The sequence below is a fragment of the Anguilla anguilla genome, chromosome 4 (assembly GCF_013347855.1).
Source record: "Anguilla anguilla isolate fAngAng1 chromosome 4, fAngAng1.pri, whole genome shotgun sequence".
NCBI classification, from domain to species: domain Eukaryota; kingdom Metazoa; phylum Chordata; class Actinopteri; order Anguilliformes; family Anguillidae; genus Anguilla; species Anguilla anguilla.
In genome coordinates, this window is record NC_049204.1 from 34009624 (window position 1) to 34033948 (window position 24325).

Genomic DNA, 24325 nt, shown 5'->3' on the forward strand with positions numbered 1-24325 from the left:
ATTTTGTTCATTGTGTTTCCCAGTTCTTTAGTATTTACTTCAAGAATAATAATAGTCCATTTAAAGTGTAGGAACATCAAATTAATTTCATTAAAAGCTGCCGGTTTAATTTAAAATTTCATTCTGAAGCAGCTGACGGTGTTGTGACTGCACTGCAAAACTCTGAGCGGTGGGTGGGCGTATCATTAAAAGATCTGAATCTGAATGGTTTGTGCTTATGTTTCCTTCAGTCCATCTTATGCTAATGTTTGGGCTACTCGAAACAAAATATAATGCTGAAACAAAAATGTAATTCCAAAGTAGGATTAAATACGTGATTTATCGTGATTAGCTATCAAAATTGTGATACTAATAGCGATTATGAAATTTAATCGATTCACAGCACTAATATATATATATATGTATGTGTGTGTGTGTGCATGTGTGTGTACTGTATATACACATATAAACAAGAGCGAAACCAAAATAACAGTAGCACAGGTACAGGTCGAGGCTTCTTTTGTTTAGTTTTTTTGCTTAAAAGTTCAAATCGAACAGAAGCACATGTATTTTTTTTTTATTTATTCCGCATTACTCTTATTAAATGCTCTTAATTCGCAGCACTAAAGAATCGGGCGTGTTTATCTCCGGACGCGTCGGTGCGTCCCGCGCGCGCAACTCGATTAAAAAGCCATCGTGGAAATACAGTCCTAATCAGATCGCCCCTTCTCTGCGAAATCCCTCAGAGTTTATGAGCGGGGAGTGCGCGAGGCAGGGCTTCATTACTCCGCTTGTCATATTAACATACGGGGGCTGTTTCTTTCCGCGCTGACACAGGCATTAAGGGATCTCAATAATCCATACGAGGATGTTCATAAAAATGAGATTACGGGGCCACTGCTCTGACGGTGACAGTTATTGCAAATAAAGCGTCGTGGATACAGAGACGGGTTATTGCCCGCCTGTCATACGTTGGACAGCAGGGTGGGGGGGGGGGGGGGGGGGGGGTTGAAGGGGGGGGGGGGGGGGGTCTTATTATTAGAGCAGCATCAGGCACAGCCTGGCAGTTTTAAATCAGAACGGGAACGATGCCGTAAGTTACCCAAGATGCGCCGCCGTCGAAAAATGCGAGGAATCATATTTTTAGCCGCTGCCTGCTGTAAATAAACCTGCCGATGAAGGTCTGAGCTCCGTTCAAGCTTCGTTCAGGGGCTTTTAGCATTGCTATCTAGATTACGGCTGCGTGCGCTTAATGTGAGGGGCGAGGCAGCCGTATATGTGGGCCTTCGTTTAGCTATTCTCGACTCTGCTCATCTTACTGCCGTGCAGTCGAATTGAAAGGTTTGTTGTCATGTTCATCCTTGAGCAATTATTTTCTCCGTTTTTTCGCATTTGATTACCCGTAAAGCTCTTGCCTCGCAGCACCGCCTGGGGAATCGCAGGCATTTCCAGAGAGCAATCAGACAGAAGTAGTCGAACAGATGAAGTAGACTTATTGACAGCTGCATTACAAGTAACCTTTACCTGGCTCTATCGGATTCAGAGGAGAACCCGAGAAACATTAGCTTTGAAGCCGAACCCTAACCCTCACTCTTGGATGAAATATCTCTCAGGTTTTCAAAGGGCCCTGAGGACATTGGAGAATTTGGATCGATGAGGCCTTGTCCTCGGCGGATCTGTCGGAAAGCAGACGGGGGCCCTCTTCTCTGAAACGGGTGAAGGGTGTGATGAGCAGAGCTTAAGGCCCTCGCCCTTCGCAGCTGATCTGCGTCAATCCCTTGCCGACAGGCCCCCAGCTCCGGCTAAACCTCTGAGGGCCCAATCAAAAACAGCAGAGGCGGAGTCAGAGCTACGGGGGCGGAGTCAGAGTTGCAGCTTGTCACACAGAGTGCCCGTCTACTGACTAGCAGAAAGCTGAATATTAGGAGTTTGACTATGTGGCTGCTTATATTTCCCAGTGTACTCATTTATACGCATTTATACATGACAGTAAGGTCTTTTTAAACTGGAATCTGGTATTTTCATTCTTTATACCTGGCCTTGCACTGTAGGTTGTTTTTTACGCCCAAGTGAACCTTCATTCATTAATATTGTTCATTCATTTTTTCTTTTTTTCTCATGATATGACAATACAAAATCCATCATGAGAAAGCAGAAAGTGTGCATATTTGTTGCCATGGATGTCTTGTAAATCACTTAAAACCTCTTCCCTTCATTTTCCTATTTCACTTCCAGTGCTCTCTGTCTTTATAGAGACGGAGGGAGGGAGAGAGCGAAGGAAACGGAGAGGGTGGGAAAGACAGGGGGAATGAGGCAGAAAAGAGGAGGCAGAGAGAAAGGGAGGTGAAGAGTGTGGGAGACGATGAGAGCGAGAGAGAGATAAGGAAGAGTGCGAGATGGAGAAATGGCAAGATAGAGACGGCGAGGGAGATGAAGGAAGAAGGGGAGATAAGAGAGAAAGGCAGCCTGTGACAAAGGGAGGGATGGGAGGGGAGGGGCGGGGAGAGGAGGAGGGGTGGGGGGGGGTGCGATAAGCATCTGAGGCGGCCGCAGAATAGCGATAAATAAAAACAGGGGAGTCCGGGGGAGAGGCGCGGCCTCGCGCCAGGTGCACGGGCGCACAGGGACCGGCTGGGGCTGCTGAATAATGCATGGCCTCAGACGCAATTACTGTAATGCTAACAACAGGTGCTGCCGGGAACCGCCGCGCGAGTGTGCCAGAGAGAGAGAGAGAGAGGGAGGGAGAGGGAGAGAGGGAGAGAGAGAGAGAGAGGGAGGGGGGGAGAGGGAGAGAGGGAGAGAGAGAGAGAGAGAGAGAGAGAGAGGGAGAGAGAGGGAGGGGGGGAGAGGGAGAGAGAGAGAGAGAGAGAGAGAGGGAGAGAGAGAGAGAGAGAGAGAGAACACGCATGCGTGCACATTAGCATGTGTGCGTGTCATTCCAGTGCGAAAAAAAACCCACGGCTGGACCACCCCCCCCCCACTCCCCACCCCACCCCCCGCCCCGTGCGGCTTCTCCCAGAGTGCACGGCGGCACGTTGGCCCCGCTGCGCACGCCCGGCCCGCCCGCCGACCCGTACCGCGAGCGAAGATTGCATTCCCGCCTTCCCTCCCACCCCCCCCCCCCCCCTTCCCCCTCCCCCTCCCCCCGTCCCTCCATCCAATAAATAACCGGGCTTCACGGTTCAGCGGCCGCGCCGGGCCGGTGGAATGACTAACCGCTGCGCATGCCTTAAAAGATGTTCCCGTGATGATGTATAACGAGGGCGGCCAATTTCGGCTCGCGCCGAGCCGCGCTGAGGGCCGCGGGTGTGCCTGGCTGGAGCCGAAGATAACCGCCCCCCACCCCCCAGTTCGAGAGGGAGAGCTGGGCTCTCTGCTGACTCGCGTCCGATGGCTTTCCACCGTGGCCGTCGAGCGGGTGTGCTGTGTACCCGTTTTCAATGCCACGGCCGCACCTGGTGTGCATGTTGCACGCATGCTAGTTAGCATCAACATGTCTTTTTCCCTTCTCTTGCCTTTGTGATTTGCTTTATTTCTACCCTTTCCCTAGAGCGTGGAGCTGCTACAGATGCAGTCCCAGCGAGATTCGGTAAGAGCCGTTTGCCCTCGCACCCTGTTAAGGACAGCACTACCCTTCTGTTAGAGACCACACTCAGTACCACACCCTGCCTATAGAGGTGGCCCTCTCAACCAATGTCCGCCTGTTCAAGAGCGCACTCAGGACTACGGCCTCTTAGAGGGGCCACGCAAAACCACAGCCTCCTCCTCAAGATGGCATTCAGAACTACCCTCCTGTTACAGACATCACCGAGCATTACGCTCTTTTTCAGACTGGGCTTTCAGTACTACATCTGTTAGCGAGGAGTTACTTTGAACATTACACCTACTCGTTGGAGATGAGACAAATTTCACCAGCAAAACCCCCTCTGTTAGAGACCATTCTCCGGCATGGCAATCACAAGCGAATTAAATTGTTGCAAGTCAAATTCGGTTTCGGGCACTTCCTCAGTCTTCCTACCGCAGTGCATGCTGGTCTTGTATAATCCTATGAGGCCTCCGCTCGGTCCCGGTTTATCCCACACCAAAGGGAGCTGTGGGTAAACAGGAAACAGAGCCCTACCCAATCTATTTCACTGACACTGCTCATTCACGTATTTCCAGCAGAATGTGGTTAAACCGCCAAGGGTTAAATGGCAGTGCTCTGACTGGCTGTGTTTGTTTTACAGACCCCAGAGAGGGGCCTGGCTTGGGCTGTGTGGTCTTATAAGTCCATTTTCTCTGATTGGTTGTTTAAATCAAGTCTGTCCACACTAGGTCCCAAGGATCTGCTCTGTTTGCTGGTTTTTGTTCATCCTGAAAATGCAATTCTCAAAGTGTACACAGCTGTTGATGGATCTCGAGTAGGAATCAGTCGTTTAAAATGACCTCCGCAATTGTATGTCCCTGTAAGGCCACATGACAATATGTTCTGCTTGCATATATGTGTCACATGTACATACGTACGCATGCATACATATTTATGAATATTTGACCATGGACTTGAACATGAAAATCTTGTATAGTGTAGCAGCTACAGTTCTTTGTAAGTTCGAAACAAGTTACAATGCACTGCAAAAATAAAAAAAGAAGTCAATCTTCCCATATTTTAGTCTTGTATTTGGACTTAAAATCTCATTTATATTACATTTTTGCTAAATAAGACGAAGATTTGCAGTGGCATAACACAATTTCACTTGTCAAGCAAAAAATAATTTAAAACAAGCTCATATTTTCTACTTGGAAGAAAAAATTAAGTTTTAAGTCTCATTAAAAGACTAAAACACCTATTAAGGCATACTTGTTTTTGCAATTTTGAAAATGAAAGAAAATGATACATTTTGGTATGTTACAGAAAGCTTTGGTTTAAGGCCCAGTATCACAGAATAATCATTTTAATGGGGCCATATGTTAGCCCAGCAATTCAGCAAGTGAACCAAAGCATGTTTTTGTTGTGAACAGGCCGTTCAGTGATGCCCCCAGTGTGCATGTGCTTCTCCTTTTGGAGCTGATTGGGCAACGGCCTTATAGGTCCTGCAATGTCTATAGTACGCGGAGGTGTAATTAAACAGTACATTAAATCCCCTTTTATGATTATATCTGGGTTGTCACAGATCCATTAGGAACGATATCTGCCAAGCATTGAACATCTTAATTGTGCAATTAATTTGTGCCTCAGTATGGTCTGACAGCTGGATCTGTGGTATCTGTCAAGAGAAATTGGAGACAAATGCAAAGCAGTTTCCTTTATAATTACAACTTGCAAATCATTGCATCTGGGCTATGGCTCGGACCGTTTTGCCAGAGAGTGAAGTGTTTCATCAAAACGTTTTCCAGTAACCTACTTGGGACACAACTGCGTAATTGTTGCAATCCAAAGTGGCTCACTGGAAGTACACACAAGACTTATGATTGGTTAATGATGCATTCCCCCCCGCCACCTTTTTTTAAATTTTAAAACCAGTCTAGCCAAGATCTTTAACTAAAATGTAATTCCGGTAAAACACAATCTCGCTCTAAACAATCATACTCTTGTATTTTCCAAGCCTCGCAATGAACCTTTTCTGCACTTTTTCTAAACATAATGGGGACAATCATTCAAAACAGATGTTATCTCTGTTTTCCAAATGGCTGCGGTTGAAGGCCGTTTCCTTTATGTTACCAGCAGAACAATATAATATAAGCTCAACTTATTGACTTTCTGTGATGAGAGCCTTTTAGTGCATTAGCGATTCTCACTCAGAAGGGAATTCTTCTAACTGCTGGGTGGAGTCGGGGGGAGCATAAAGGAAGCACAATAGCCCTGCCCCAGTGTAGAGTCCTAATTCACCAGGTGTCTTTCCTGCAAAGGAGAAGAGGACGATGGCGTTTATGCCTGAGGTTCAGAGATGTTTCAGCCCCTACATTTAGGGTCATTCATTCTTGTCCTGAGGGGTGCATGAGGGGGGGGGGGTGGGGGGGGTGCTCTACAAGCCAGCCTCTCGGGGCAGATGCTGAAGTTCAGTACTGTGCTGTTGACTGAGCTGGTGCTATAGCAGCATACCTGGCTGTAGAAAGAGGATGTGCAGTGTCGGTTGCTTGTCTGAGTGCCTGTTACGCTCAGGTGCCTTGCTTGCTCCCGAACCTCGATGCTACACCAGGAGGGATTTGGATGCAGGAGCGGTCGCTAACTATGGGAGAACAAGCCTTTATGGACCCTCCATGTGCTATGGAGGGCTCCCTGACCAGAAAGAAGTCCATTGCGCTGCCGTGGAGAGCAAATTCATTTTAAATGGTTCTCATGAGCGAGTGATGGCCAGCACATGGTGACTCCTCGTATTATGGCAGCTGACTCGCGCGTTGCATGGGGTTGTAATTACGACAGGGCTAGCACAGCTCGTGGACGAGAGCAGACACATTCCAAGCAGTGTCTTCAGCAGTGAAGCTCCCTTCCTCACTCTTGGTGTCGATCGCATTACTTTGAAAACTGAGAGATGAGGTAATACGTTGCAATTTTCCGCAACAAGAGCCTTAACCGAGCACTTCTCATTTTCTTTTCTACTTTTTTTCTTTCTTTTTTTCGACTTTTAAGACCTGGGATTGTTTAGCGCGTGTCTCACCTGCAGGTGCCAGGCAGCCGCTTTCCCGAACACGCTAGAGGCTTGATTATCTTGCTTCTGCGCGCCTGAGGGAGGTTAATAAGGGTGCGCTTTGTGTCTCTGCGCAGCCTTCCTTCCTCTCCTCTCACGGCGAATAAAATAACAGCCTCGCTCAAATCAGATTTATTTCACCTCCCAAAGATAAAGATAGTCTCCCTCTCTTTAACCACGCTGCTTCTCTTAATTATCTGTTAATTAATTTGAGCAATCTGTAAGTTTTCTCTTTGAGTCTGTGAAAAAAGAAAAAACAAAATCCCCCCTCGATCGTGTTGTATCTCGAACAATGTGGCAAACCGTGTAATTATAATTGAATCATGTAATTGAACCTATTGTTTATTCTGCACCACGCTTAAGCATGTCACCCCTGTCAGGCAGGTGCTGATAGGGTGATTAAGATCCGATCGCATTATTTATGCAGGGAGAGCTGCAGAGGCCCGCTTGTTTGCCGTAGAAACTCTTGCAAATGAGCTTAATATTGTCCTCTCGGCACACACCAAACTGTACTAATCCACCTCTACTCTGTTTATTTTATAACCCCCTCCCCGAGCGATGGAGGGACACTGGTCTAATTTGGATGACCATAACTAGACTGCACTGTCAATTGATTGAGTGCATTCTAATGGGAATATTTTTTCTCATTTTCTGCTCGTTTTCCCTGCGTTTTACATTTAAAACAGCCGTGCTACACGCGCTTTTCCGCCCCGTCTTTTAAAATTCTCATCACATTATTTACTTGCGCAGACGAGTGCCATCATCATCATCATCGTCATCGTTGCCGTGGCATCGCTCAGCCTTCGAGATGGCGCACGGCAATCAAAGAGCCAATTTTAGTTCAGAGCCATGAACTCTCATAATTAAACTGCTTCTGACGTGAGGCAATGCTGGAAGACAATAGCATTCTGCTAACAACTTTGAAATGGCCTGAAGCTGCCACCCTCTTTTCTCTCACACATCTCCGATGCCTGCCTGTGTCATGACGTTGCCCGTGCGCCGAGTAGAGGAGGTTCATACTCCGGTTCCTTCATTAGCTCTTTTGTTTCAGAAGCTAGCATGCCTAGCAAGCATCTTCCAGACTAGAAAACGTCTTGTAGAGACGGCTCAAAACATCTTCCAGTTGTTGGTTAACCTGTGTGATTGGGCAATTACATGCATTACTGTTGCTTGTCACATCTCCGCACTCAAGAGTTCTCGTGTAGCACCGTGGTTCTTTGTCAGGCACTGCGTGTATGCTAGCATGATGTACGATTTTCTGGCCATTATGGTTAGCACTGTGGTTCTTTGTTAGGCAACTGCAGAACTACTAGATGAGGAAACATTTTCGTTCTGATCAATTTTAGCTCTGTACACATTGTGTCTCACTCGTTGCGTAGTTATCTATTCTCTGTTTGCTTTGTAGGGCTCGGTGCTTTATCACAGATATGTCATTTACTACCCTTTACCTCTACCCCAGTGCCTGTGACATTGCCCTTCAGCCAGTCATCCAAATACATAAATAATGAGGATGCATGGTGAAAAATGTGTTGGTCTGAAAATGAACAGAATTTTGTATTGACTGGATTTATTTAATTCAAAATAAAGCCCAAATAAGAACATTACTGTATATCTGACCAGCATAGCCTTTTTTAAAGTAAAACGTACAGTACAGTGTCTGAGCTCGTTTTTTTTCAGGCAGAGCCAGGGATGAGTTCTGGTGTGGTAAGATCTCACGTAAATGGCCGCTCGCTGGCCGTCCTCAGCTTTAAGTGTACCTGGGCGCTGAAATCTGCATTAGCCCGAGGTGTTTAACATTCAGGGTTTATCAGCTCTCCCCGGAAAGAAACAGTACGGAAATTCTCTTACAATACTTATCATGCATAGGCCCTTTTCTCAATTACATCCTTGAGTGATTTCTTTTAAGCTTTTAAATTCATTTCAAATGACCTTTCTGTCACTAAATTCGGGTGAGTGAGGGAAAGTTGAAAACAGTGCTAATTGTTTCAGGCGTCGATGTGCAGAAAATCTTTGGGGGTAGGGGATTTTTTTTTTCTTTCTTCTTCTGTCTTCTTTTGTTTTTTCTTCCTCTGTTTGCAAGAGACAAGCATCAAGGCAGGAATACCAAGCACGCCCGTGCGCTCTGTCTTGAATTATTCCTGGTTTTCCACCGTATCCCACTTGGATTCGGTCTCCCTTTGTCTTGTTCAGAGAATCTAATTCGACTTCACCACAAGAACAATTGGAGCGAATGAATGTGTGCCATAGAGCTTGAAGATCAATTAATTAATTACTCAGCTTTCTTAATAGGCTGTCACCTTGCAAATCTTTTTATGAAGGTTGACAGGTTGTCTTCGACAGACCTTGCTGGGGTGGTAGGAACCAGAAACCATGTACCACAGGGGTGAGGTACCGGTGTTGTCTGCCTCACCCAGATATTTATTCCCATTTTAAAATCATTAATTCATACATTTTATTCTCGATATTTGTCTAAATATTGGAGGTGCCTCTGAGGGTTTGGATTTCGTTTTTTTATGGTTCCATGTAAAAGAAGTACACCATATGTTGTGAATTATGATTACTGTATATGTTATGGTCGATGTTCCATCTTTGCACTGCCCTAACCAGTCGGACCCCCACATTTGTGTTGAAGCTGTTCTGTCCCCTCAGAGCTCTGTGATTGATGAGCTGAGGTCTACCAACTGTTGACGAGTTAGTAATTGGCTGGTGCTGCATGAGCATGTCTTGTGTTCTGAAAATGTTTGCACATGAAGTGTCTTTCCGACCATTTCATGACCCAAGGTGCTCTGAAAGAAGCTGTTTCTCCTTGCTTTATTGCAAGTGACAAGACAAAACAATCTTGAAGTGGCTGATACAACTTGTGTTTTAGAAACATCACAGAAGCAGAGTTTATATACAAAGCCTCCCCGGAGACATAACTCAATTGTAGATTTTTTTTTTTCTTTGAAAGTGTTTATTAATGACAAAGCAGACATCTGATAATGACCCTTTCAGCACCATTCCCAGGAGTCCCATTTCCCATTTCTCCTTTTCCGTGAATACAATGAAAATGTCAACATGTCTATCAAAACAGACGGTGCTTTGGTGCTCGGCAAAAAGTTGACCTGACCTGATTATTAGGATTCAATGAATACGAACATCCCTTCCCCCAACTCCCTCTTTCCTGAGCAAGAGACATTAACTTTAATTTGAGCTAAATGAAGACTATTCTTTTGCTGTCTTGTGGTCCCACTGTCCTATTTTGTATGTAGCGTTCTTCCTGGCTGAAGCTTATCATGCTTATTCATGTGCTTTGGTCATTCTGTACAGTACACAAATGGAACTGAAAACCTCATGAGATGTGATTTTTGTTATACGGCTTTATGTACAGAAAGCTTGATGTGTTAAATGTATTGGGACTTGATGGTGCGTTGAGAGGGGTGGGCATAGGGGCAGAGTCTGATTCAATAGTTTTTACCTTAACGGGCCAGTGCACCCAAATATTTCTTCCATTTCTGTCATTTCCTTTCATTCAGCAGCTATTAAAGCCAAGTACTTGGTATTCTTACCCTGTGTGTGCATGTGTGCATGTCTGTGTGTGTGTGTGTGTGTGTGTTTCTTTTGTTCTTCTGTCAGAAGGTGTAAGCATTTTTTTACATATGATTGTTGAATATACAGAGCTACAGAGCTTGTTTGTGAGTTTGTAGCTATTGAAGTCTCCATGGCGATTCTCAAAAAAAAAACTCTGTTACCATGGTCTTCTGTGTCACATGACCCTGTGGCACATCTTTATTCATTTTTTTCTGAAAGGAAATGCATAAAGGTTTCTCATGGAACAAAACCTATTGGAAAAGCAGATGCCATTTTCAATGCTGTAATGCATAGATTTGTAGACCTGTCTCTTTGGCATTTTCCATTTGATATGCTCACAACCCTCTTCCTGACTTAGAATGGAGAAAAAAACAGTTGAAGTACATTGTTATTGGTTGAAAAAAAAGTGGTTATTTGAAAGCTGCTTAAAACCATGTTAAAATGATTATGCATAAAATGAACACCAATATTCTTGATACAGACATTCAGTATAAAACTGTAGGTAGCGTTGCCACTGTAGCAAAGAATGGAGCGCTGTAGTCTTCCAAAAAAGAATGAACTGTCTCTCACTGCCTGATCCCAGTGGACAGTACCTGCAGGACTGTCAGTCGCTCAGTGTCGCGCACATTCGTTATGTTGTGACACTGGACGGCGTTATGCAATGTAGTGTATAAGATCAGCATTTCCCCCTGACACGTCAATCTCCCATGCCTGTCTGCGGCATATTTTTATGAATTTTTAGTTATTAAGGTGATGGAAGTAACATTTCAGACAGCAGGATATACAGAGATGTAACCTATATTAATTTCACTCATATTGCATGCCCTATTTCTCTATAGAGCAGTAATTGGTGGGCTTGAGAGGAAGTGGTTTGTTGTTACTCTTCTGCCTCTGACACCATTCCAGTTCCTGTCTTGCACAGTGAGAAATCATTTCCATTTGTTCTGTCGCTGACCTATTCTGTCCCTGTGCTGCTCGTCTCTCGTTCCTGAAAGCAAGTTTAACATTTAATATCTGCCATTTTCAAATTCTGTTCCCATACACATTGGAAACCGTGAATAAATAGGGAGTTTGACACGTGTTTGATTCAGTAGTTTTAATCCGGTTTCACGCTGAGCTTGTGTGTGCAACCTAGAACAAAAGCCCACTTTAACCTTTTCTCGCTGTACAAACGATTTCACACAAAAGAGAATCGAAAAAAAATAGCTGAGACAGCTGGTTTTGTATGCCTCTCGCGATCGCATCTCTGAAGAAGGTATTGTTTAGACATCAAGCATCATCAGCACAGTTTGAAACTAAAATTGCCACCTGGTCTTTTCAGAACTTTTTTTTGTTTTCCTTTATTTTCTTTTTGAAATGCAAGTGTGCTAGTGAACACAAGCTTACACGCATGCAAGGGCACTGTAACAAGTCCTTATCTCCATATCCCTTTCTTTCTCCTCTCCCTCTCTCTCTCTCTCTGTCTGTAGAAATCAGAAGATGATGACCTTGTGTTAACGCCAGATGGAACCCGTGAGTTTCTGACCCTGGAGATCCCTCTGAACGACTCCGGCTCGGCGGGCCTGGGGGTCAGCGTCAAGGGCAACAGGTCCAAGGACAGCCACGAAGACCTGGGCATCTTTGTCAAGTCCATCATCAATGGCGGTGCGGCATACAAGGCAAGCCCCGCCCCACTGACCCAAGCCCGAGAAAAATGTTTTAATTCTTAGGTTTTGACACTGACATGCCTGCTTTTGCAGGCCCCACAAAAAGAATGCATTTCCTTTTCAGGTGATGCTGGAATATATGTCCTTTCTTGAACTCGGATGACAGTTTTCTCCATGCATTTGTAGTCTTCTTTTTTTTTTTGCTTCATGGGATCTGCAGAGAAGGAAATGCTCCTTCACTACATACGTCTCACTCTACAAAGTGACCAGTTGCTGTGGTGCGATGTGTACATGTAGGAATATATAGCCTTTGATTAGTTGTGTCAAAATTCTTTTCTCTCTGTTGCCTGCTTGTCTCATACCCAACCCGTTTGAACAGTCTTTCATGAAATAGTGATATATTTACTGCTGATTTTTGGTGCCTTTTTGGTGCCTTTGTTCTGCTGAGTGTACCTGTGAATTTAACATGCCAGAAGGCAAAATTTGAATTGCTGATGTCTTGATGTCGGCTGCTTGTGCTTGCATGTTGACAGGATGGTAGACTGAGAGTCAACGACCAGTTGATAGCGGTGAACGGGGAGTCGTTGCTGGAGAAGACGAACCAGGATGCCATGGAAACGCTACGCAAGTCCATGTCTACCGAGGGCAACAAGCGAGGAATGATCCAGCTGATAGTTGCCAGGAGGTTCCCGAAACGAAATGAGGTAATGGGACATCATCGAATGCGGTATTGACTAATTAGAGACATGATCATGCGGGGGGACTAATTGCTTGGCTTCTCTTCGGAAGCACAAAGTAATTATTTTCTTTACGGGGGTTGGGGGTGTTGCTACGGCGCGTCGCGCGGTTCGTGTGATAGCCGTGGTTACTGAGAGGGCCTTGTGGGCGGAGGGGGGCGGTCCTCGCGCGCGCCTCAGCTGCCGCGAACATTACGCCGAGGCTTATTGCTTTTGATTGCCGCTGGCACGGCGCTGCCCCGCGTTCGGCTTTTAACCGCCGAGCCCGTCGGATCCGGAGCTCCGGGAGGCCCAGGCCGTTATGCAAATCGCCGCTCGTCGCTCATCTGAAACGATCGCGCGCAGCGTCGCGGCAGCTGGCCGCGCCGTCGCCGGTGGAAACGGTGAGATACCGGGGAGTCGATGTGAAAGGATTGGCAGACGATGGCGGCGACGGCGACGGTGGCGGTGGCGGCTGCAGCACCGGGCACGCTGAGAAGTTTGACGTTAAAAGTGAATTAAAGCGAGCAGTCGTTATCTGGCGGCAGCAGAGGTGAGGGGATCGAAAGTAATTCTGCTGGCGAGGTTGCCGTTCAGATGAATACTGATAAGATGTTTTGTATGAAATATCAACTCCTGCTTTTTTTTCCCCCCCGTCTCCTATCCCTCCTCACTCAAGATTTTGCCCTTGTATTATTTTTCTTAGGGCTTCATCTCATATGCATAACATAGAAATGAAAAATCCAACACGTCTCTTCAAAACGCAGAAATGCCAGTGTCTTTCAAGTGCACGGAAAGCAACTAGGCTTCCAAAAGAAAATAAGACAGATTGGACCCGGCTGCCTATGTAAATGCGCTTGTTTTTTTTTGTCAGCGGCAAAATATTCTGGTTTGAAGTGGAGACAGGGTGCTGCGCAGCGGTGTTGAGCTGGCAGTGAGGGCCTCGCCCCGTCTGTGGAAGGCGGAGTCGTGCGCTGCGCTGATTTCTCGGGTCAGGTTTGATTAAACACAGCGCGGTGCGGACAGGCGCCCCATACCGCGCCGCATCCCTGATTCGAGGCCCCCCCCCCGGCTTCCGCGGGTAAGGTCACCAGCTGCCCCCAGCGCTGCCGGACGCGGGGTCGACCCCAGTCTCTCGGTCTCGGCCCTCGTGGGGAGGGTTAGCGGTGACTAAGAGCGCTCTTCCCGGTGGGGGGGGGGGGGGGGGAGCCGTAGCCCCGAGACACAGGAGCCGAGCAGAAAGGCCCCCCGCTGGGCCCCCTTCCGTTTTTCTCCCACTTCTTGTCGCGTCCCCGCAAAACCGAATTTTACAATAAGTGCTTTCCTTTTTTCTTTCTCCCCCTCATTTTTTCTCTCCTCCTTTCCCCCCTCACGGCGACAACAGCTGTGAGCTTGTGAGTCACCGCGCACACATGTCACGAACCGGGGTTTTCATGGCGGCGCGAAAGCAAATGTGGAATGGCGGAGGGCAACGTTGAAATGAATAAAATCCATCAATGTCTCGGAAAAGGGAAAAAAACGGGAAACGAAACCGCATGCATTAACCACCCCGCTGAGGGAAGCTTTGTGAATATGGAATCCCCCCCTCTGCTCCGCTCTGTAGTCTCCCATTAGCATTGCATCCTTTTCACCTGCCTGTCTATCTGTCTGTCTGTCTGTCTCTGCCTGCCTGCCTGCCTGCCTGTCTGTCTGTCTCTGTCTGTCTGCCTGCCTGTCTGTCTGCCTGCCTGTCTGCCTGTCTGTCTGTCTGTCTCTGTCTGTCTGCCTGTCTGCCTGTCTGCCTGTCTGTCTGTCTGTCTATCTGTCTGTCTGTCTGTCTCTGTCTGCCTGTCTGTCTGTCTGTCTGTCTGTCTGTCTGTCTGCCTGCCTGCCTGCCTGTCTGCCTGTGTGTCTGCCTGCCTGCCTGTCTGTCTGTCTGTCTGTCTGTCTGTCTGTCTGTCTGTCTGTCTGTCTGTCTGCCTGTCTGTCTGCCTGTCTGTTTGTCTGCCTGCCTGCCTGCCTGCCTGCCTGCCTGTCTGTCTGTCTGTCTGTCTGTCTGTCTGACTCTGTCTGCCTGCCTGCCTGCCTGCCTGCCTGCCTGTCTGCCTGTCTGTCTGTCTGCCGGGGTGTGATGCTGAAAAGGGCACAGGAGGAGGTCTCTTGTGACTGAGCTTAAGAGGGGGGGAGTGTGAGTCAGTCAAGTTGTTCGGCTGATCCAATCAGGGAGGCAGCTGGTGCATGGAGCTCCTGTCGTGTCATGGCCGACTCTTCCAGAATAGACGCTGGATTTACGCTCCGAGGCCTGACGACCCCCCTCGCCCCCGCACACAATTTGCGCACGCAGAGCCGGCTTGACGAGAGGCACCGTTCCTGACAGACACTTCCATTGTGAAGGACGACCCCCCTGCAGTCTTGCCGGTTATTTGCAGCCCCTTATAATTGCACCCCTCTGAATTTGGGGCTATTTCTGAGAAGGTTAACTGGCTGGCCAGGATGTGGTCTTTGGTGTGGATTTCCATAACAAGGGAACAATTGGATGGGTGTGCACAGCCTTGCTGGGGGGGAAGGCCTCCTTTTGGAAAATGAGGAAAACGCACTAGTACACTGTGCATTGACGTTACCCACAATCTACAATCAAGTAGTCTACAATCACTTCCTATATAGCCATGCCGACTGGAGAGCATGTAATCTCCCATATTGTCACCTGGGGACAAGAGACGGACTCAGAAATACCACTGGGTATTCTGAGGGAAAAGAGGAGGGGGAAAAAGATTGAAAAGGAAATGTATATTAAATGACAGTGTTTTATTTTTTTATCCCCCTATCTTTAAAACCCTGCAATTTGGATAAATTGATACTTTATTCACTGTTATATTTTTTCCTGTTTGATTGTCGGAGACTCAAGCTCTCTCCACCAGAATTTAAAATGAGACTTTGCCTGAGAAAGTCAGAGAGAAATGAAATTGGTCATTGTAATAGCTCTCTGGCCGAAAGTATTATAATCAATATGGAGGAGCTTTGGCTTTTTTTCTCATTACCCTTGTTTAGTAAATACATTTTCCTATATGCTCAAGCAATCAAAATGCTCAAGTCATTTCAATTCAATTAAATTTAGGTATTATGGCTCACTGCAGACTCTTTGCAATGTTAATTTCCAACGCATTATTCTTAATGCGCTTTCCAATTTTATCACCCTTCTGATGTGACATCGAATTTAACAACTTCTTGCCTCTTGCAAAACGTTATAATCCGGGTATATCAACTGCATATATGTGAGAGGCATTCCAGACTCGTTGTCAGCCACTACATATCTATGTGGTTTTATGGTGGTTTTCTTTTATGGCAGTAGGTTTTCTTAGTTTTATTAGGAACCTGTGGTATTTCTAATGTCTTATGTCTATTATTACTGCTCAATCTAACCTATGGAATGTTGCGTCTTTGGAACGCAAGACATTTCAAAATTAGCATTTTACACTAATTAACTCAAGTTCTCATAGAAATAACAGTTTTTGCCATAATATGCCAACTCAAAATAATGACACAATAAATGTATGTCGTTCATAATTCTCTGTAAATCTTGCGATGCTACCTACCAATGACTGTGTAGAAATTATCAATAAACAACACAAGTGCCAGACAGTGAAATACGATTGGCTCAAATAAACAGGAGCAATTATTTTGTTGTTGTTAAAGTTGGCTTATCACCCCCTTTAATCTTAAAGTAAAATACCTAGGAATATCTGCGTTTATCGAACGCATTGTATTATTCTTTTCTGGAAATTCTTACAAACAACGGTTTGAGTTACTGAAAACAAAAGGATCCCTCCTGTCATGAAATACCTTTAATAAAATGTAATTGTGGGCCATGTACGCTTTTGGCTGTAGATAAATGAATGTAGCTTGTTAAACATGGCCAATTATGCTTAGTTCTTACAAATACATCTAAGCTGATTACCTCCCTGCTAGAAATAATGCATATATTGTTAACCTGAAATTACAATTTGTGAAAGAATATTTATTACTTGTGACAGAAAGGCGCATGAAAGTCATTTTCCACTGCTTGTGGCATAATTTAGTGGGAAATTGCACACAGAGAAGTGCCGTGCGGGCTGCTCACTGGACTCATTGATTGGCACAAACATGACAACAACACTTGTGAAGGGCTTCTAAATTGAAGTGGAAAACATCAAATAGGAGTTTTAAGAGGAGTTAATCGAAAAAAGCAGCATAATATTACTGCTGCTCCCACCCAAGGGGCTTGTCTTGAGTACAGGAGGGAGAGGCAGATTCATGCTCACACACACACACACACACACACACGTACTGAAGAGACACACACACTCACACACACACACACACACACACACACACACGTACTGAAGAGACTCACACACATACACACACACACGCACGTACTGTGGAAACACACAGACACACACACACATGCAAAAACACAGACGTGTACACACGTGCATAGACAAGACACATGCATAGACGCACGTGTGCACACACACACATACGCACACTTTCATCAATGCTAATTCCACTTATGTTGAAAAACAAGAGTCTTTATTCCCTTTTTTTATTCCTTTCTCTAAATCAAAAACTCTCGTCAGTTCTAAGAACTCAGGGAGGCCTGTTATTGTTCCTGGAACCATGAAGGGATATCTGGTTTTAGTGCTGCTTCCCAGCTATTGGTTGTGCTACAGCTTGTCACTGCGTTGTAAAATGAATCGCGGGTGTGTGTGTTTGTGTGTGTTTGAGGGAGTGGGCGGGAAAGACTGTCACTCCAGCACCGTGCGCTGCTCCCTTGGGGATGCAGAACCCTGGAGGGTGTGCCAGGGGAGCGCTCGTACCTCAGCTCCGAAACGGCGGCCATTGTTTTCAGAACCTGAGCGGCGTGGCGTTCGTGACGGCAAACCTGAGCCGCTCCTCGAACAAAAGCTCACCGGGTTTGCGGAAACGGTCCGCTCTGCTTACCGGATCGAACCCGTTTGGTTTAATTAAATCATTTTTCTCTTATCTTTTCCCCGTTTTTTTCCCTTTAGAAACATTTCTCTACTGCATATTAACTCTGTTAATCTCGCAGGGTGGAAACCAGATCAGCGCTTTCTTTGTGTGTGAACCGGTTTTGCATATTTCACATGCGCATTCGTAAGGTGAAGCCCCCGTCGACCGAATCCTTTCCTGTTATGTCTCTTTTAACGAATCTGAATTAAGATGTGTAAAACTTTAGTGCGCCACTCAGCTCATTTTTAAGCGTGCCTCACGGCAATTTCACACACAGACTCTTTCCCTCCACCGACCGCGCAAAGGCGTTTTTGGGGGCTGGATGCACAGGGGCATGGGTGGGGGGGGGGGGGGAAACGGCACCTCTGACAGCCTTTAAAGCCACGGAGGGGTTATGGACCCTCATGAAAAAAAGATGCGCAGGTGCAGGCAGCTGCCGGCTGGCTGGCGCCGCTGCGCGTCAGGTGAGCGGAGCGTGTCGTCGCCATGGCGACGGACCGCTCCGAATCTGGCGTGTCGCCGTGTCGGGAAGGAAGTGCGGCGTCCTAAAGCCGCGTCTGCAGAGGAAGTTGACATTATGGAAGATTACATCGCTGTTAAAAAAATATATTTTGCGGTAGCTCCTTCGAAATCCGTAAAAAAGGATTTTGGAGGCGTTGGTGTAATTGTGAGAATTTTACGTTAACCGCTGAGGTAACCTCAGTGTTCTTTAAACCCTAACCACAGTCCGTAGAGCTGTCTGTCAATGCAAAACACTGTGTACTGCCATGTGTTCTGTACAGATGTTTTTCATTTTAATTTGCCAGACAGAACATCGTATGGTGTTCATATAGAGTATAGAGTGTCATAATAATGAGACATACTTTCTTGCAGATCAGTGTGCTCCTCTAAAGACTTGGACATGCTGCATTTATTGCTTAAGAACAGTGAAGTTCAGAGCGCTGTGATCGTTTAATGATGTAATTAAAATGTGAGAGCATTACTGATGTCTGCTGGGTGGGATCAAAAGCTGAGTCACTCTCTAACACACGTTTCCCACGCATGTTCATTCACACACACACGTACACACGCACGCACATGTTCACATGCTCAATTGAATGTGGTCATCATGAAATAAATGGAGAAGGAAGCCCATTACTACTGCAGATATAACTGCCTGACTTTACATTTAGAGGCACTGGAGCGAGGTGTAACGGAATAAGAATTTTGACAAGCTCAGTGGCAGTTTGAAGTTAACTCGGAGAGCGTGGACTTCTGAAATTCTCCTCAGGAGAGGTCGGACGGTTGACGTGCTCAGTACAAGCGCATTTGTGTGCCTTAAACTTAATGGAGGCTCAGTCATTACATTACATTAGATTACAGGCATTTAGCAGACGCTCTTATCCAGAGCGACTTACACAACTTTTACATAGCATTTTACATTGTATCCATTTATACAGCTGGATATATACTGAAGCAATTCCGGTTAAGTACCTTGCTCAAGGGTAAAACGGCAGTGTCCTTACCCGGGAATCGAACCTGCAACCTCTCGGTTACAAGCCCTGTTCCTTACCCACTGTGCTACACTCCGTCCATGATAACTCCGGTCACTTGTGGGGATTCAGTCTGGAGGCATTCCCGTTGCATCGTACAAAAGAAACAAGCCGCGTGACTCACCCATGTCAAACACGGCCAGTCTGAAGCAGGGCTGATTTATTAGGCCTGGAGAGAGTTATCAATCCGCTATCAATCAGTTATCAATTTCAGTAGTTATGCTCGTATTGGTATCGAATTTGAGGAGCCCAGCAGAGGCGCGGGCGTGTCCTTATTGGCCACAGTCAGCTGCACTCAGACGAAATGGACATTTGAAGTGACCTTTTCCTCGACGAGCGATTGCGATCTCAATTAGATCATCGCGCTGGGGGACAGCGCGTTTGTTGAATACGTCGAAATATGACGACAAGCCGCTTCGATAACGTCCGCGAGATTATTATGGAGCGGCGTGCGATAAAGAATCCTTTCTGAGACCTCTTTTGAACAAAGACACTACAGCCCTGTACCAAAATGCAGTACGGTGGGGAAAATATTTAGTTTTCCCTCAGCGAGTTACTTCACTGCCCACAGTTGCGATAAAGCAAGCGCACTTAATTCCTTTTATTTAAATTAGCGCGCGTTTAATTAAAAAAAAAATATGTAGAAATCTCATTACAAGCTCCGTACTTTGTCAGTTGGTGACCTGACTTGCGTACTGTGAGAGGGAGTCAGAGGGCGTCTCTCAGCTTTCCTTAGGGACGCCTCTCGTTTTGATTGGGGAGGCAGGAGGGGGGATCCGGGTGTGGTGATGAGCCTTGCGGGCACGAGACGCGGGGGTGTGTCAGACGGAGCGGACGGGGGGCCAGGGAGCGGACGCCCACGCGTCCAGCTTAAGGAACGTAATCACGGCATTACCGAGGGGGTTTGCCGGATTACCGCGGCCGCCATCAGGTTGGCTTCCAAATATGATTTGGAGAGAGGCTTAGGGATCCGGCGGATGGAAATCTTGCGGAGGGACGGCTCCCCGCCTTCCCTGCGGCCGGAGCGGGGCTGATAGACAGACGGGCTAATGCTGCGTCAGGAGGAGGAGTGCAATCCCCCCATCCCCTCGGCTAAGGCCCCGGGCGCATGCAGAGAAACGCTCACAGGACTCCGCCGTCTGGAAAATGACTAGATTAGTTTCCATTATGACCGGGACTGGGATGAAACATTCTCTCTCTCTCTATCTCTATATTCCCCCCCATATATATATATATATATATATATATATATATATAGAGAGAGAGAGAGAGAGAGAGGGTGAGAGCAAAGGGTAGACAAACTCCATATTAATGGCCATAATTATGTATGTGATGTTTGATGTTCGATGTCCACATACTTTTGGGCATGTAGTGTGTATATGCACATGCATATGTATATATATATATATATATATCACTCTCACTCTCTCTCTTCTCTCTCCCTCTCTCCCTCCCTGATCAGAGCACCCATAAATTCCAGCCCTGTTAAGACTCGTGTTTCCCGTGGCTCTGCGGTTCTAAAGCTTTTCCGCCGCCGCCGCCGCCGGCTCTCATCCTCCCTTCCCTTTGTTCCCCTTCCACGCCAGAGTCACCGCTTCTCCGTCTTCTCCCCCGGCTCCCAGAAGATTAGAACGAGAGAAAAAAAAAAAAGCTAATAAAACAAATCCTCATTTTACAATTTAAACCGCATTGAGCTCAATTCATTGTGGGCACGGGTCTATTATGAGGGCCTGAGCGTGGGCCGCGGCTGCCATTGTAATTGCGTTGACCCTGTGGCGCGCCAGTCCTCCTCCGCTCTTATCGAGCCTGACTTAGATAAGTCCTCCGCTCCCGGCTTCATTAAACATCTCATTTATATTAAACAGACAATGGGTTCCATCTGACACCGGGGCCTGGGCCGCGTGACCTCCCCAGACATCGGTCCCGCCTCTCCTCTGGGTTCTGAGGGGGCCGTCGGGTTTTCTCCCCGCGGGCTTTGTTTTGCTTTCGGGTTCTTGCGGCCGTCAGTCAGGGGGGCGGCGTCGTGAGACGCGAGCGTACCGTTTCCGAGACGCCGCGCGGGCGGGGGCCTTCCTCTGAGCCGGGACCCAGCGGAGAGCCGCTTAATTAAAGTTCTCCGGGCTTCCTGGAGGGGGCAGAGATCCTGCGAGGGTAAGGCTCGCGGAACGACCCGAGGAGTTGGGGCCTCGCCGTCCAATCACACGTGTGCATGCGCACGGTCCTCAGACCGGAGTCTGAAAACCCAGGCATTTCCCAAGTTTGTGAGAAAAGTTTGTGGAGAAAGTGGTGGTCCTCTGAACCGCACGCAAGCTGTGCAGGTTTGCCTTCGGGGACATAGCACTTTGTGTATAGAAATGGGTTTCTTTCTTCAAAGTTTAAAAGCAATTGTATTTCCCATCAGCGATGTTTGTGCGAAAGTGTCAGGAGCAACAAGTGGCCTGTTTTTTCCAATAATTGTGAATACGATACATCGACCCGCAGGGAATTTCTCCGGCCCTGTTTACCGAGTTGGGCCGTTAGGAACCAGCCATCTTCGCCGTCATCGGTAATCTATGGCCCCTTATCTAACACCGAGCGCGACTGGGCTAGTGCAATGCGCACCCTCGTCGTTTCCACCGGGAGCAGATAAAGGATTATCCCCTGTTCCGATGCTGTTCACGGCTAATTACCAATGTCCCGCCACGCCAAACCCGGCGCGTCCTCCTGCATGTGAGCCAGCAGAGTGGCACAGATTGTGAAGCAGCAGCAGGAGAGCGAGTGTTCCTGCGCCCCGTTCCTGTGCCAAAATCCAGCGACTGGAATTGAAGATACTGTCCTTCTGGAGCACTGCCAGGGTTAGCGGTTAGCCACTGACCAAACAAAAGCAGGTGGAGAAAGCACAGAAAGGGATGCTTCCCTTAAATGCTTCCCTTAAAAACCTGAGGTCTCCGCGCTTCCTATAGTGCGTGTGATTGGTTCCCTGTTTTTGGTTTTGTTTTTTGGTAGATTGCATGTTGTGCAGAAGGCATCGAAAGAGAGGAGAAACTGGCTGTGGCTATTTGAGAGGGCAGCGGGCGTGAATAGTCAGTGGATGGTGTTCTGGCTCAATCAGAATCAAATTTTCTGGACAAACTCTCATGAAAAGTTTGTCAGCTCTTCAATTGCTCACCTCTGATTGGTGTAGTCTGCGGAGGGGAAGGGGGAGCAGGGGAGTGGGTAAAAAGTGATGACCTCATGGTCTTGAGTGGAGTACATTTGCTTGCTCAGTTCTTGAGAAGCCCCTCTTTGCTCTTTCTACATTTCAGCTGGACACCCCTGTGACTCCCACTGGGCCCGAGGTTCCCCTCAACCCCTTGCTGGAGGACCACGAGCGCAGAATCTCCCAGTCCCTGTACCCTGGCTTTGAGGGGTCGGACGACCACCTGACGCCGCGCGGAAGGATGATGGGTAAGCGTAAAGCGCGAGCCGGCCCTGTTCCCGTAACCCAGGGTTACCCTCAAATTCATTTTGGTCGCTCCCTGTACCCCTCCCCGAATTCCTCTTCTTCCTCCTGCTCTTAGAATTCAGCTTCACAGCCGGATTTAAATTGAAATCGACAGATCAATCCCAGGTGCCTGTTCGTCCTTTCCACCATTGACCCCCCCCCCACACACACCCCCCATTGTGGCAGTCGCCGTTGGTGTGCCTGAGTGTGTTAAACCAAACAGCGGTATGTGAGCTTGGATTCCCCTCACCTCCTCCCCAGCCACACTACCTACCCCCCGCCCCCACCCCCACCCCTAAGCATCCTCACTGCCCCCCCCCCACACCGGGGCTCCATCAGCACTCTGCGCTCCCCCAGACTGAGATCAGAGAGGGTGTCAGGCGTCTGATGGGTAATTAAGGCCCCAGATCAATGATCTCTGCTCTTTTTTTTTCCTCTTCCCTTCTTTTTTCCACAGTCATTTGCCACAATCTACTTCTCCTTGACAGACACCGACAGTCTTTCAGAAACTACCGCTGTGATCATAAACAGCTTCTGGAAGATTGTAATGGAATTCCTAAACTTGAACACATGCAGCTCCCCCAGGACCTGTCCTTTCTCCCAGTAGAACTCAGCCGTTAAAAAACAAAAACGTCTGAGAAAGTTTTAAAAATATATTTCTTATTTTGACATTTGAATGTTTGGGAATGATTGAATGTTAATGCCGAGGACTGTGGGGGCTGTTGTTTTTGCAGGCAGCCGTGAGACGTGGTTTAAATCTTCAGTTTTCTGTTAAAGAGCTGAGTTCATTTGCGAACAGCCCTGCTCTTTCGCCTCTTTACCTTACGTGCATGAATGCTAATCAGCAAAGAAAAAAGAGGACATTTTTAAAGCTCCAGCGACAAAGATTAGTGTGAACTGACTTTCACTGCTGCTAAAGCCACGGTAGTACTGGGACTTTGTTTTGTTTTGTTTCTGTTACCAATGAAGCATGAAAAAATCTTTTTTCCGACAAACAAATCATTTTCATACCAAGGTCATTTTTACACCTAGACCTTCAAAAAAAGAACAAAACAAACTGTGGGTTGCATTTGAATGTGCTTTGCGCGGAAAACCGGCATCTTCAGTGCCGGGCCCTTTTAGTGATGCGTACAAACGTTTCTTCGTCTGTCTGCCGTAATGCTAATGGAAGGAGACAGCTGGTTAAACCTGTGCCGTGAGGCCCAGTTTGGCGTGCTAACCCAGCAGTGTGCTCCGGCCAGCCCTCTGGGTGGATGTCACATCGGGGATGGGAGAGTGACTGAGAGGCCGAGGAGGAGGGTTAACCACGTAGCATCGCGATGCTAAATCACGCACCGTGACATCCTGCCTGCCTCCCGTGTTTACAGTGGAGCCTTGCGCAGGTCCACTTCATTAAAGCAGATGCCCGGTGCTGTTTGCCGTTTTGTTATCGCAGTGCTAGAAGAAGGGATCGGAGGTGAATGCGCTGAGATTTTTGTCGGGGTGTGTCTGAGGCTGGGGTTCGGTGTCTGAGAGCCAGCAGACACACCTTACTCGAGCTGAATGGTTTTTAAAGAGCCACAGTACAGAAACAATAATTGCATTTTTATTGCATAATCACTGGACAATCACCAGTCTCTTAATTTCTGTCCATTCCTTATTACGTAGAGGCTGCTGAAGAGAAGACTTAACTGATGAACTAACCTAAGTCATGCACAGGGACTAATTCACCAAGATCAATGGAACTACAGTTTACTCCTTTATTCTAAAAATACCACTGGCTAAG

At 47.1% G+C, this 24325-nt stretch overlaps 1 protein-coding gene across 8 annotated transcripts in view; it reads left to right on the forward strand.

Annotated features, from left to right (window-relative positions):
* LOC118225438 (partitioning defective 3 homolog) overlaps positions 1-24325 on the forward strand; it is a 381373-nt gene that overhangs the window by 211969 nt on the left and 145079 nt on the right. For 6 of the 8 annotated variants that reach the window (XM_035413832.1, XM_035413834.1, XM_035413833.1 and 3 more), the window contains 4 exons: positions 3530-3568; positions 11684-11872; positions 12394-12564; positions 22382-22523. In XM_035413832.1, the coding sequence (XP_035269723.1) occupies positions 3530-3568; positions 11684-11872; positions 12394-12564; positions 22382-22523 (541 nt within the window). The remainder of the gene's footprint in view (positions 1-3529; positions 3569-11683; positions 11873-12393; positions 12565-22381; positions 22524-24325) is intronic. The other 2 variants (XM_035413837.1, XM_035413839.1) reach the window with 1 other exon arrangement.